This window comes from Salvelinus namaycush, chromosome 17 (assembly GCF_016432855.1).
Source record: "Salvelinus namaycush isolate Seneca chromosome 17, SaNama_1.0, whole genome shotgun sequence".
NCBI lineage: Eukaryota > Metazoa > Chordata > Actinopteri > Salmoniformes > Salmonidae > Salvelinus > Salvelinus namaycush.
Window position 1 is genome coordinate 90,448 of NC_052323.1, and position 11,733 is coordinate 102,180.

An 11,733-nucleotide genomic window follows, 5' to 3' on the forward strand; every position below is an offset into this window, starting at 1 on the left:
CCACAGGGCTTTGTCAACAGTACTGGCTGGATTCACCACAAACAACATGACTCTCTACTTATCTACTGTGTTCATGTTGCACTGCTACATTGTTAATGGTGATACACACATATCTACGCTAGTGCTTAATGCATACTGACAGGTTTACCCATCTGGTTCTTACAAATGTGTTTTTTCTCTGCATAAAATTATACAGTGCTTCCTGCTGTCGTTGTTTCGTGTAATCTCACCTTTTTAAAGTGATGCTATATGCCAATGTGGTGCTATTGCATATGTAGGTGTGGGTTTGTGATGTATTGTGTGTGGGGGGGGGGGGGGGGTTTATTGTTTGTCAATCAGATCCGTTTTCCAGAGATGTGTGGCTCTTTTTGAGTTTGTAGGAGTGTGTGTCAAATCTGTGTGTTAAGTTTGAATTGTGTTTGTGTGTGTGGGGGTGTATTTATCGAATCTGTGCATTTACATTGAGTGTGTCTGTGTGTGTTTCAGATAAATACAGGGGAGGTGGATGCTCTACTGGGTCGGCTGCCCTGTACCTTCAGACAGGAGTCGACGGGGGTAGGCGCCAGCCTGGAGAAACGCTGGAAGTTCTGTGGCTTCGAGGGCATCATGATCACATAGAGCATTACGGGGACACAGAGGAGGACATCACAGGGACACAGAAGAAACAGCATTGAGCTCAGGCTGAATTATTAGGACATTGTATTATGGAGACCGGTACTGGTCCCTGAGATGTTGCTCACCGGTCCCTGCGATGGTTAACTGGCCTTGGTTTAGTCCGTTCTTAAGAGCTAGTTATAATGTAAACAGTTTGCTGGTCCCAGGCACAAATAAGGTTGAGAAACACTGGCATAGAGCTCTGGCTGTATTATTAGGACACAGAAGTAAAAACATAGAGCTCAGGCTGCAGAGCAGGCTGTGACACTGAGGAAACAGCCTCTCTGTATGGGTGACAGAGAGGGTGACTCATCTCCAGGGTGATGGAGATCTCTATAACACCACCAAAGCCACGATGCTCTTCTCTGTGCCCAAAGGAGTATCAGTCCGAAGGTGCCAGGGCATTGGCTGTTTGTCCTACACATGGGCGGACCAGACCATTCCCAGAGCCTCTAATTGGTTAACTCTGCTGTCACTCAGCTACCCAATGAGGTTATCAGGGTCTGCTGAACATTTTCCACCTCCCAACCCTCTGGCCTCTCTCACTCTCTCTTTTTTTTGTTCCTTGTTTTTATAATTCTATGAATAAAAATCGATATATTTCTTAATTTTCTGTAAAGGCTGTTAACAGTTGCATAGATTGATTTGTTTTACTACTCTGTAAATGCGTGGATGATATTTTTAAAAAACAAATAAAAGCAGTCTGAAGAATTGAGAAGAGAGTTTTATTGAATAGAGTTCTTCTCACTGGCGCTTAGGCTATATACCGGTAAGCTGCTTGTATATGCAATGTGTGTAGATGTGGTATGTAGCATGAGTGTGAGTAAACTGCTAATCATAGTCCCCAGCCACATGAGGAACCTTCAGCCTGCCAGCCTCCGGACATGAAGTCTCAGTGGTACACACTCTCTCTCTCTCGCTCACTCTCTCCTTTTCTCACATACATACACACACTTTCTCTATCACGCGCACACGCACACAGAGCAAAACGCAACTGCTACACTCCATTACGCCTGTGGCCAGCCATAACTGGAGAGATGCCTGAGACCGTAAGTGACTTGAGGCAACCAGCATCACAAAAGGTGTTCTTCCCTCTTAGCTCTGCCCAAGGCCAAGGCAAAGCACCATCACACTTACAGAGATACACACACTTGGGATCATCCTAATGGCTGTATCACAACCAGCCGTGATTGGGAGTGCCATAGGGCAGCGCATAATTGGCCCAGTATCAGCGTCGTCCGGGTTTGGCCCGGTGTAGGCCGTCATTGTAAATAAGAATATGTTCTTAGCTGGCTTGCCTAGTTAAATACAGGTTAAATACAAGTTTTTTTTTTTTTTTACTAACTATGTAATTATAGATGCAGATGTGTGTGTGTGTGTGTCTGCATGTGTGAGAATATGTGCTTGTCTGGGTGAGCATGCATACGTGTGTGTGTCTATAGAAGCCAGTTTTATAACAAAATAGAGGTTGCCCCTCCAGGTTGAATCCTGGCAGCCAGTACCGGTAGTTCTTCCCAAAAGCCAGCTAGAGCGTTCCAAATGCAATTTGTCTGCACGCTCTCTTCCCCTGTTTCGCTTGGGGAAACCAAATGTTTATTACACATGATTTGCGCTCATCAGCCTTCGCCTTCTCCTAAGGCCTTGTGTATAAAACATAAAACACACCATCCATCCTACCTGAATTAATAATAGGTATTGAGTTGGTTTTCCCCCTGCAAGACTCCATTCTATACATAGTAATTTGTCTTGGCATTTATTATTAACATGGGTCCAAAAGGGAAGAGCGCAGTGGATATGGCAGAACCATAGAGTGGAGTGGAGATGTGTGTACTGTATTATATATGTATATATATAGTATTCTAATCCCTAGGTATATATTTTTTTAGAATTTTTTTTTTTTAGCCCTTTTTTCTCCCCAATTTCGTGGTATCCAATTTGTAGTAATTACAGTCTTGTCTCATCGCTGCAACTTCCGTACGGACTCGGGAGAGGCGAAGGTCGAGAGCCATACGTCCTCCGAAACACAACCCAATCAAGCCGCACTGCTTCTTGACACAATGCCCATCCAACCCGGAAGCCAGCCGCACCAATGTGTCGGAGGAAACATTGGAGGAAGCCCGCCACAGGAGTCGCTAGTGCGCGATTTGACAAAGATATCCCTGCCGGCCAAACCCTCCCTAACCCGGACGACGCTGGGCCAATTGTGCGCCGCCCCGTGGGCCTCCGGGTCACGGCCGGCTAGCACTGCGATGCAGTGCCTTAGACCAATGCGCCACCCGGGAGGCCCTCATCCCTAGGTTTTGTGTTACAAAAAAAGAGCATGGTGGTTCTGCAAGTGTATTAGTAATGAAGTAATGAAGCCTTTCTACTGACTCTAAAAAACACCAAAAGAAAAATGCCCAGGGTCCCTGCTCATCTGCTTGAACGTGCCTTAGGCATGCTGCAAGGAGGCATGAGAACTGCAGATGTGGCTAGGGAAATAAATTGCAATGTCCGTACTGTGAGACGCCTAAGACAGCGCTACAGGGAGACAGGACAGACAGCTGATCGTCCTCGCAGTGGCAGACCACGTGTAACAACACCTGCACAGGATCGTTACATCTGAATATCACACCTGCGGGACAGGTACAGGATGGCAACAACAACTGCCCGAGTTACACCAGGAACGCACAATCCCTCCATCAGTGCTCAGACTGTCCGCAATAGGCTGAGAGAGGCTGGACTGAGGGCTTGTTGGCTTGTTGTAAGGCGGGTCCTCACCAGACATCACCGGCAACAACGTCGCCTATGGGCACAAACCCACCGTCATCTTTCTTTTGGTGTTTTTCAGAGTCAGTAGAAAGGCCACTTTAGTGTCCTAAGTTTTCATAACTGTGACCATAATTGCCTACAGTCTGTAAGCTGTTAGTGTCTTAACGACCTTTCCACAGGTGCCTATTCATTAATTGTTTATGGTTCATTGAACAAGCATGGGAAACAGGGTCCTGAAAAAGGGATGTTTCTTTTTTTGCTGAGTTTATGTTAATGTGGGCTAAATTTGATTTGATTTGTACCAGACAGGACTGGCAAAAAGTGCTCTTCACTGACGAGTCGCGGTTTTGTCTCACCAGGGGTGAGAGTCGGATTCACGTTTATCGTCGAAGGAATGAGCGTTACACCGAGGCCTGTACTCTGGAGCTGGATCGATTTGGAGGTGGAGGGTCCATCATGGTCTGGGCCGGTGTGTCACAGCATCATCGGACTGAGCTTGTTGTCATTGCAGGCAATCTCAACGCTGTGCGTTACAGGGAAGACATCCTCCTCCCTCTTGCGGTACCCTTCCTGCAGGCTCATCCTGACATGACCCTCCAGCATGACAATGCCACCATCCATACTGCTCGTTCTGTGCGTGATTTCATGCAAGACAGGAAAGTCAGTGTTCTGCCATGGCCAAAGAAGAGCCCGGATCTCAATCCCATTGAGCACGTCTGGGACCTGTTGGATCGGAAGGGTGAGGGCTAGGGCCATTACCCACAGAAATGTCTGGGAACTTGCAGGTGCCTTGGAAGACAGGGGTAACATCTCACAGCAAGAACTGGCAAATCTGGTGCAGTTCATGAGGAGATGCACTGCAGTACTTAATGCAACTGGTGGCCACACCAGATACTGACTGTTACTTTTGACCCCCCCTTTGTTCAGGGACACATTATTCAATTTCTGTTAGTCACATGTCTGTGTAACTTGTTCAGTTTGTCTCAGTTGTTGAATCTTGTTATGTTCATAGAAATATTTACACATGTTAAGTTTGCTGAAAATTAACACAGTTGACAGTGAGACGGCGTTCATTTTTTTGCTGAGTTCATGTAGCTTAATAAACAAGGTTCGTGAAATCAATCATTTGCTAGTAACAGATGACATTCATATTCTGACAATCTCTGAAACAAACTTAGATAATACCTTTGATGATACAGTGGTAGCAATAAATGGTTATCAGATATACAGAAAAGACAAATGCCAGAGGTGGAGGTGTGGCCGTTTATATTCAGAACCACATTCCTGTAAAGCTTTGAGAGGATCTCATGTTAAATACTGTTGAAGTAATATGGCTACAGGTTCATCTGCCTCACCTAAAGCCCTTTCTGGTGGGAAGCTGCTATAGACCACCAAGTGCTATCAGTCAGTATCTGGATAACGTGTGAAATGCTTGATAATGTATGTGATATCAACAGAGAAGTATATTTTCTGGATGATTTAAATATTGACTGGCTTTCATCAGGCTGCTCACTAAAGAGAAAGCTTCAAACTATAACTAATGCCTGCAACCTGGTTCAGGTTATCAGTCAACCTACTCATGGTAGTTACAAACAGCACAGGAATGAAATCATCAACATGTATTGATCACAACTTTACTAATGCTGCAGAAATTAGCTTGAACACAGTATCCAAATCCGTTGGATGTGGTGATCACGACATAGTAGCCGTATCTAGGAAAACTTTGTAACGTTCGTTCTCCTCCTCGTCTGAGGAGGAGCAAGGATCGGACCAATATGCAGCGAGGTATGAAGACATAACGATTTATTTAAAGAAAGACGAACACGAAAAAACTCTTAACAAACTACAAAACAATAAACGACGTAAACAGACCTGAACATGAGAACTTACAGACAACGAAGAACGCACGAACAGGAACAAACTCACAAACGAAACAGTCCCGTGTAGCATAAACACTAACACAGGAACAATCACCCACCAACAAACAGTGTGAACAGCCTACCTTAATATGGTTCTCAATCAGAGGAAACGTAAAACACCTGCCCCTGATTGAGAACCATATCAGGCTAATTGAAAAGAACCCAACATAGAAACACATAACATAGAATGCCCACCCAGCTCACGTCCTGACCATACTTAACAAAGACAAAATAAAGGAAATAAGGTCAGGAACGTGACAAACTTGGAAAGGAAAGTCTAGGAAAGTTCCAAACGCTGGGCCTAATAGAGTGTATAAGAGGTGATTCCTATGTTGTTGATGTAAATAATATTTGTTGGTCCGTGGTGTGTAATGAGAACCAAGCAGATGTTGCGCTTGAGACATTTATGAAATTGCTTATCCCAGTTACTAATACATATGTACCCAATTAAAAAAATAACTGTAAAAACATTTAAACCCATGTGGATTGATGAGGAATTGAAAAATTTTATGGTTGAGAGGGATGAGGCTAAAGAAATGGCAAATAAGTCTGGCTGTCATGCCCTGACCATAGATTGCTTTGTATGTTTCTATGTTTTGTTTGGTCAGGGTGTGATGTGGGTGGGCATTCTATGTTGTATGTCTAGGTTGTCTGTTTCTATGTGTTTGGCCTGATATGGTTCTCAATCAGAGGCAGGTGTCAGTCGTTGTCTCTGATTGGGAGCCATATTTAGGTACCCTGTTTTTCCTTTGAGTTTTGTGGGTGGTTGTATCCTGTGTTAGTGTTTTCACCATGCGGGACTGTTTCGGGTTGTTTGTTTTGTATTTTTGTTATTTCGTTCAGTGTTCTGTTTGATTGATTAAATATATCATTATGGACACTTACCACGCTGCGTATTGGTCCGATCCTTGCTACTCCTCCTCAGACGAAGAGGACAAAACCTGTTACACTGGCTGCACAACCGATTGGCAAACGTACTGCAAATTGAGAAATCATGTGACTAAACTGAATAAAAAGAAGAAGAAACTACATAATGAAACAAAAATAAATGACAAAGAATGATAGTAAAAAGCTTTGGAGCAACTTAAATGAAATCTTGGGCAAAAACGTAAACTCCACTACATCATTCAATGAATCAGATGGCTCATTCATCACGAAACCTACTGATTTTTCCAACTCCTTAAATTATTTTTTCATTTGCAAGATTAGCAAACTTAGGCATGACATGCCAGCAACAAATGCTGACACTAGTATATCTGACCAAATTATGAAAGACAAGCATTGTAATTTTGAATTCTGTAAAGAGTGTGGAAGAGGTGAAACAATTATTGTTGTCTATCAACAATGACAAGCCACCGGGGTCTGACAACTTGGATGGAAAATGACTGAGGAGAACAGTGGACAATATTGCCACTCTTATTTGCCATATCTTCAATTTGCTTTTTGAGTAAAGCCAGTTTGTCTATGTATGCTGATGACTCAACACTATACATGTAGTTTCAGAATGGGTAACAAGGAAAAAGTTAGTCCTAAATATTTAAAAAACTAAAAACATTGTATTTGGGACTAAACCCTAAACCTCAACTAAATCTTGTAATGAATCATGTGGAAATGTAGAAAGTTGAGGTGACTAAACTGCTTGGAGTAACCCTGGATTGTAAACTGTCATGGTCAAAACATATTGATACAACAGTAGCTAAGATGAGGAGAAGTCTGTCCATAATAAAGCTTTAGACACTGCATCTCAGTGCTGAAGGTGTCACTACAGACCCTGGTTCGATTCCAGGCTGCATCACAACTGGCCGTGATTGGGAGTCCCATAGAGCGGCGCACAATTGTCCAAGCGTCGTCCGGGTTAGGGTTTGGCCGGGGTAGGCCATCAACAATAAGAAATTGTTCTTAACTGACTTGCATGGTTAAATAAAAGTTAAATGAAAATAAATAGTTTTGTTGCACCTGGACTACTGTTCAGTCGTTTGGTCAGGTGCCACAAGGCGGGACTTAGGAAAGTTGCAATTGGCTCAGAACAGGGCAGCACGACTTGCCCTTAGAAGTACACAGAGAGCTAACATTAATGATATGCATGTCAATCTCTCCTGGCTCAAAGCGGAGGAGAGATTGACTTCATCACTGCATGTATTTGTGAGAATGCACCGAGCTTTCTGTTTGAACTACTGGCACACAGCTCAGTCCCCAAACCCAGAACAGACTATGGGAGGAGCACAGTACTACATAGAGCCATGGAACTCCATTCCACATCAAGTAACTCATGCAAGGAGTAAAATTATATATATATATATATATAAAAAGATAAAAACACATCTTATGGAACATCAGGGACTGTGAAGCAACACAAACATAGGTACAGACACATGCATACAAACACACAACATACGCACTACACAAACGTACACATTGATTTTGTGTTGTAGAGTAGGGGCCTGAGGGCACACCTTAATGTGTTGTGAAATCTGTTGTGAATGTATTGTAATGCTGGATGCCAGGAACGGAGTAGCTGCTGTCTTGGCAGCAGCTAATGGGATCCATAATAAATACAAATACAAATACCATACAAAACATACAGGAAGCATAGATTGTTTTGGAACCAAAGCATTCATTTCATTTCTATTTTGCAGGAGCTGAAGTTGCAGGCTCTCAGTGCCCTTTAGACAGAGAGATGCAGACAGACAGGCACTGGTCTATGCATCACTCCACTGGGCTTTCTGCTTCCCCTTCAAACACTATAAAGTATACATTCCATGACCGAAAGTATGTGTACAACTGCTCGTCGAACATCTCATTCCAAAATCATGGGTATTAATATGGAGTTGGTCCCCCTTTGCTGCCATAACAGTCTCCACTCTTCTGGGAAGGCTTTCCACTAGATGTTTGAACATTGCTGCGGTAACATGCTACCATTTAGCCACAAAAGCATTAGTGAGGTCGGGCACTGATGTTGGGCGATTAGTCTGCGTTTCAATTCATCCCATAGGTGTTCGATAGGGTTGAGGTCAGGGCTCAGTGCAGGCCAGTCAAGTTCTTCCACACCGATCTCAACAAACCATTTCTGTATGGACCTTGCTTTGTGCACGGGGTCATGCTGAAACAGGAAAGGGCCTTCCCTAAACTGTGTCCACAAAGTTGGAAGCACAGAATTATGTAGAATGTCATTGTATGCTGTAGCGTTAAGATTTCCATTCACTGTAACTAAGGGGCCTTGCCCGAACCATGAAAAACAGCCCCAGACCATTATTCCTTCTCCACGATTATTGCTTCTAGACATTTCCACTTCACAATAACAGCACTTACAGTTGATCGGGGCAGCTCTAGCAGGGCAGAAATTTGACGAACTGACTTGTTGGAAAGGTGGCATCCTATGACGGTGCCACGTTGAAAGTCACATTCTACTGCCTATGTTTTCTATGGAGATTGCATGACTGTGTGCTCAATTTTATACACCTGTCAGCAACGGGTGTGGCTAAAATAGCCAATTACACTAATTTGAAGTGGTGTCTACATACCTTTGTATAAATAGTGTATCTGTCATAGCAGGCCAGCCCATTTGACAAGTGACGGTACAGTTGACAGAGGCTTCACAACAGGGTTTCCCAAACTCGGTCCAGGGGCCTCCCCTGGGTTCAGGTTTGGTTTTTGCCCTAGCACTACATAGCTTTCATTATTTGAATAATTTGTCTAGGGCAAAAAACGAAATGTGCACCCAGAGTGGGCCCCAGGGCCGAGTTTAGGAAACCCTGTCCGACAACAACAGGCTCCGATGATAATACTGACAGTTTCTATCCTCGCTGAAGTTGCAGTGTTCTGTCAAGCCCAATCTCCCTGTAGACTTGATGCCTCTGTGTTAGACAGGAGACATTAATAATACATTTTTTCAGACTTGAATGACGTTTTCGGGAACCCCACGCAAAGGAGGTCCCTAATTAAGGGATCTATTCAATCAGATCCGCTTTAGCAGACATCCACATGGTGGTTCTTTTGGCAGTGTCGGAACTGCGTTAGAGCTGTCAAATCCACAAGCGGCTCCTGGCATTATACCTAAAGCTGACATTGCCATTGGCACCAAGAGAAATCCTGCACCGAGAAATCCCATGCAGCCTTGTTTACAATTTCGAACACTGGAATTTGAGATGTAATCTACACCTCAATTAGGCTGATAGATTTTGTTTAATGATTTTCAATTTGAGCGTAATTATTTCTGTATAGTCTACACTTTCTCGTTCTGAACTTCTAAAGCAATTAGGAGGGGTGTGGCTTTGTGAGGATGATCAAGAGCAGCTGCTCACCAATTTGACAGCTCCAACGCAGTTACATCTCCAGCACCACCAAAACATCAGCTATGCGGGTGTTGGCTTTCACCGGTTAATGCTTTATCTGATTGAATCTAGGCCTAAATCCGCTCGCGGTCACCGGCCAATGTGTTTTCCATTTGGTGTTGTCTTCTCATCACCGTACCGGAGAGAGTTCATCATTAATTAAATCCAAGGGGGATTCAAGATTCAAGCAAATGCTATTCAAGGGTGCCAGCTAGCCTGGGCAGCCACTAGGGGACTTCATGGATCTCTATTATCGTCTGGACTTGAGGTGCACAGCAGGTAATACACTCCTGTCCCCTGGCGACCGGTGCTTACATAAAACGCACTTCCTTATGTTGCACCACACATTCAGCCAGGGGTAAACAACAGACTGCTGCAACCTGATTGGCTGAACATCAGGAAGTAGCATTCCTAGGCATTAGCCACTGAAGCGTGGTGGTGGAAAATGGTGTTTAAAAAAGAAAGTATGCATATTTGCCCAGTTTTTCCCCGCCTTCTTGCCATTAAATGTAGTTAAGGAGGAAATTGAAGCCTTTGCTGCCTGAATGTTTTATGTAGGAACCGGTCGCCGGGGGACACGAGTGTATTACAGGCTACGAAAGCTGATGCACACATTTCCCCTCTTTGGATGATGAATCTACATAAGGTGATGTTCGGAAGATGTCCTTGAGCAGCTTCCCTCATTCTGCTCGAGTTGTTTTGAATAACAAATACAGGAGCCTTTATCTCAGAGGCTGTGGTGTCAAACAATGAATTCCCCAGAGTGTCATAAAAGAGTTTAAATCCCTTTTAAGACATTCAAGTTGTGTGTGTGATAGGAGTTATTGGATGTGAGACGATAAGGTTATTTTGGGTGATGTGACATGATGCTTGAGATAATTCTAATTACTCCAGTCGTTATGTCACTTCCTCAAGCAATCGAGAACTAGTTAGTTGTAAACATGGTCTCCCCTGAGTACACGTGTGTGTGTGTGTGTGTGGTGCGTGTGTTTGCATATTTGTGGTTGCAGCTTATAATCCTATGTGTGTTTAGGGGTGTGAAACTTGAGGGTACTTCAGAATAGTCGGAAAACTGTTCGAAGGGCATGGCTCCATTCTTCCCCGTGACCCCTAACCTGACTTTCCAGGCGTAAAAGAAACGCCTGAGCAGGGTCGTCAGAAAGAGAAAGCATCACATTTTCAGGCTCTGCCTCTTCTTAGCTTTTCCCCTAAAAAGCGTATGTATCCGTTTCTTTACAACCCGCTGAGGGTGTGTGGCCCATCAAGGCCGCTACACTCGGAGTGTTATTTTCTACATAGTTCTACATACTTTAGTGCGGCTCAAATTTTGGAACGGACTGTATACGACTCTCCGTCGCTCTGTTTGTGTAGGGTGTGTAGGGCCCTTTAACAAAGCCCATCTGTAAACAACTCGGAGACGGGAGTTGCCAGTGACCCTACTGCACACAAAATGCTATACAATATAGAATTCATATAACCCACTGAAAAGCCCTCACTTGAGGTGGTGAGTCAATAACGCCCCCTATGGGCCAGAAATGCATCTACATAACAATATAATATATTCCACAGCTGTGATGGTGATTTGCTATGGCAGCTGGTACAGTGCCTTCAGAAACTATTCACACCCCTTCCATTTTGTTGTGTTACAGCATGAATTTAAAATGCATTAAATGTAGATTTCTTTTGTCACTGGCCTACACGCAATACCCCATAATGTCAAAGTGGAATTATGTTTTTCAAAATGTTTACAAATGAATTTAAAATGAAAAGCTGAAATGACTAGGGAGACCAGGGAGGTTTTCCAATACCTTGCAAAAAAGGGCACCTATTGGTAGATGGGTAAACATTTTAAAAAGGTAGACATTGAATATTACTTTAAGCATGCAGAAGTTATTTGATTTTGATTTGATTTATTAGGATACCCATTAGCCGATCCCAATGGTGACAGCTAGTCTTGCCGGGGTCCAACATATAAAAATGTAAAAAAGACAGACAAAAGACAATTTACATACATTTAAAAACATGAACATGTAGTGTGCTTGCATGTGCATCTATCAGTTACGCATACTGTACATGTC

The 11,733-nt window shown here is 43.5% G+C and overlaps 1 protein-coding gene across 1 annotated transcript in view; it reads left to right on the forward strand.

Moving 5' to 3' along the window:
- The window catches only part of LOC120061856 (ecto-NOX disulfide-thiol exchanger 2-like), a gene marked incomplete at its 5' end in the record, with an annotated part of 62,526 nt that extends 61,908 nt beyond the window's left edge, over nt 1-618 (forward strand). The window contains one exon of the mRNA XM_039011639.1: nt 487-618. Within this exon, the coding sequence (XP_038867567.1) occupies nt 487-618 (132 nt within the window). The remainder of the gene's footprint in view (nt 1-486) is intronic.
- Between the last annotated feature and the right edge of the window lie 11,115 nt (nt 619-11,733).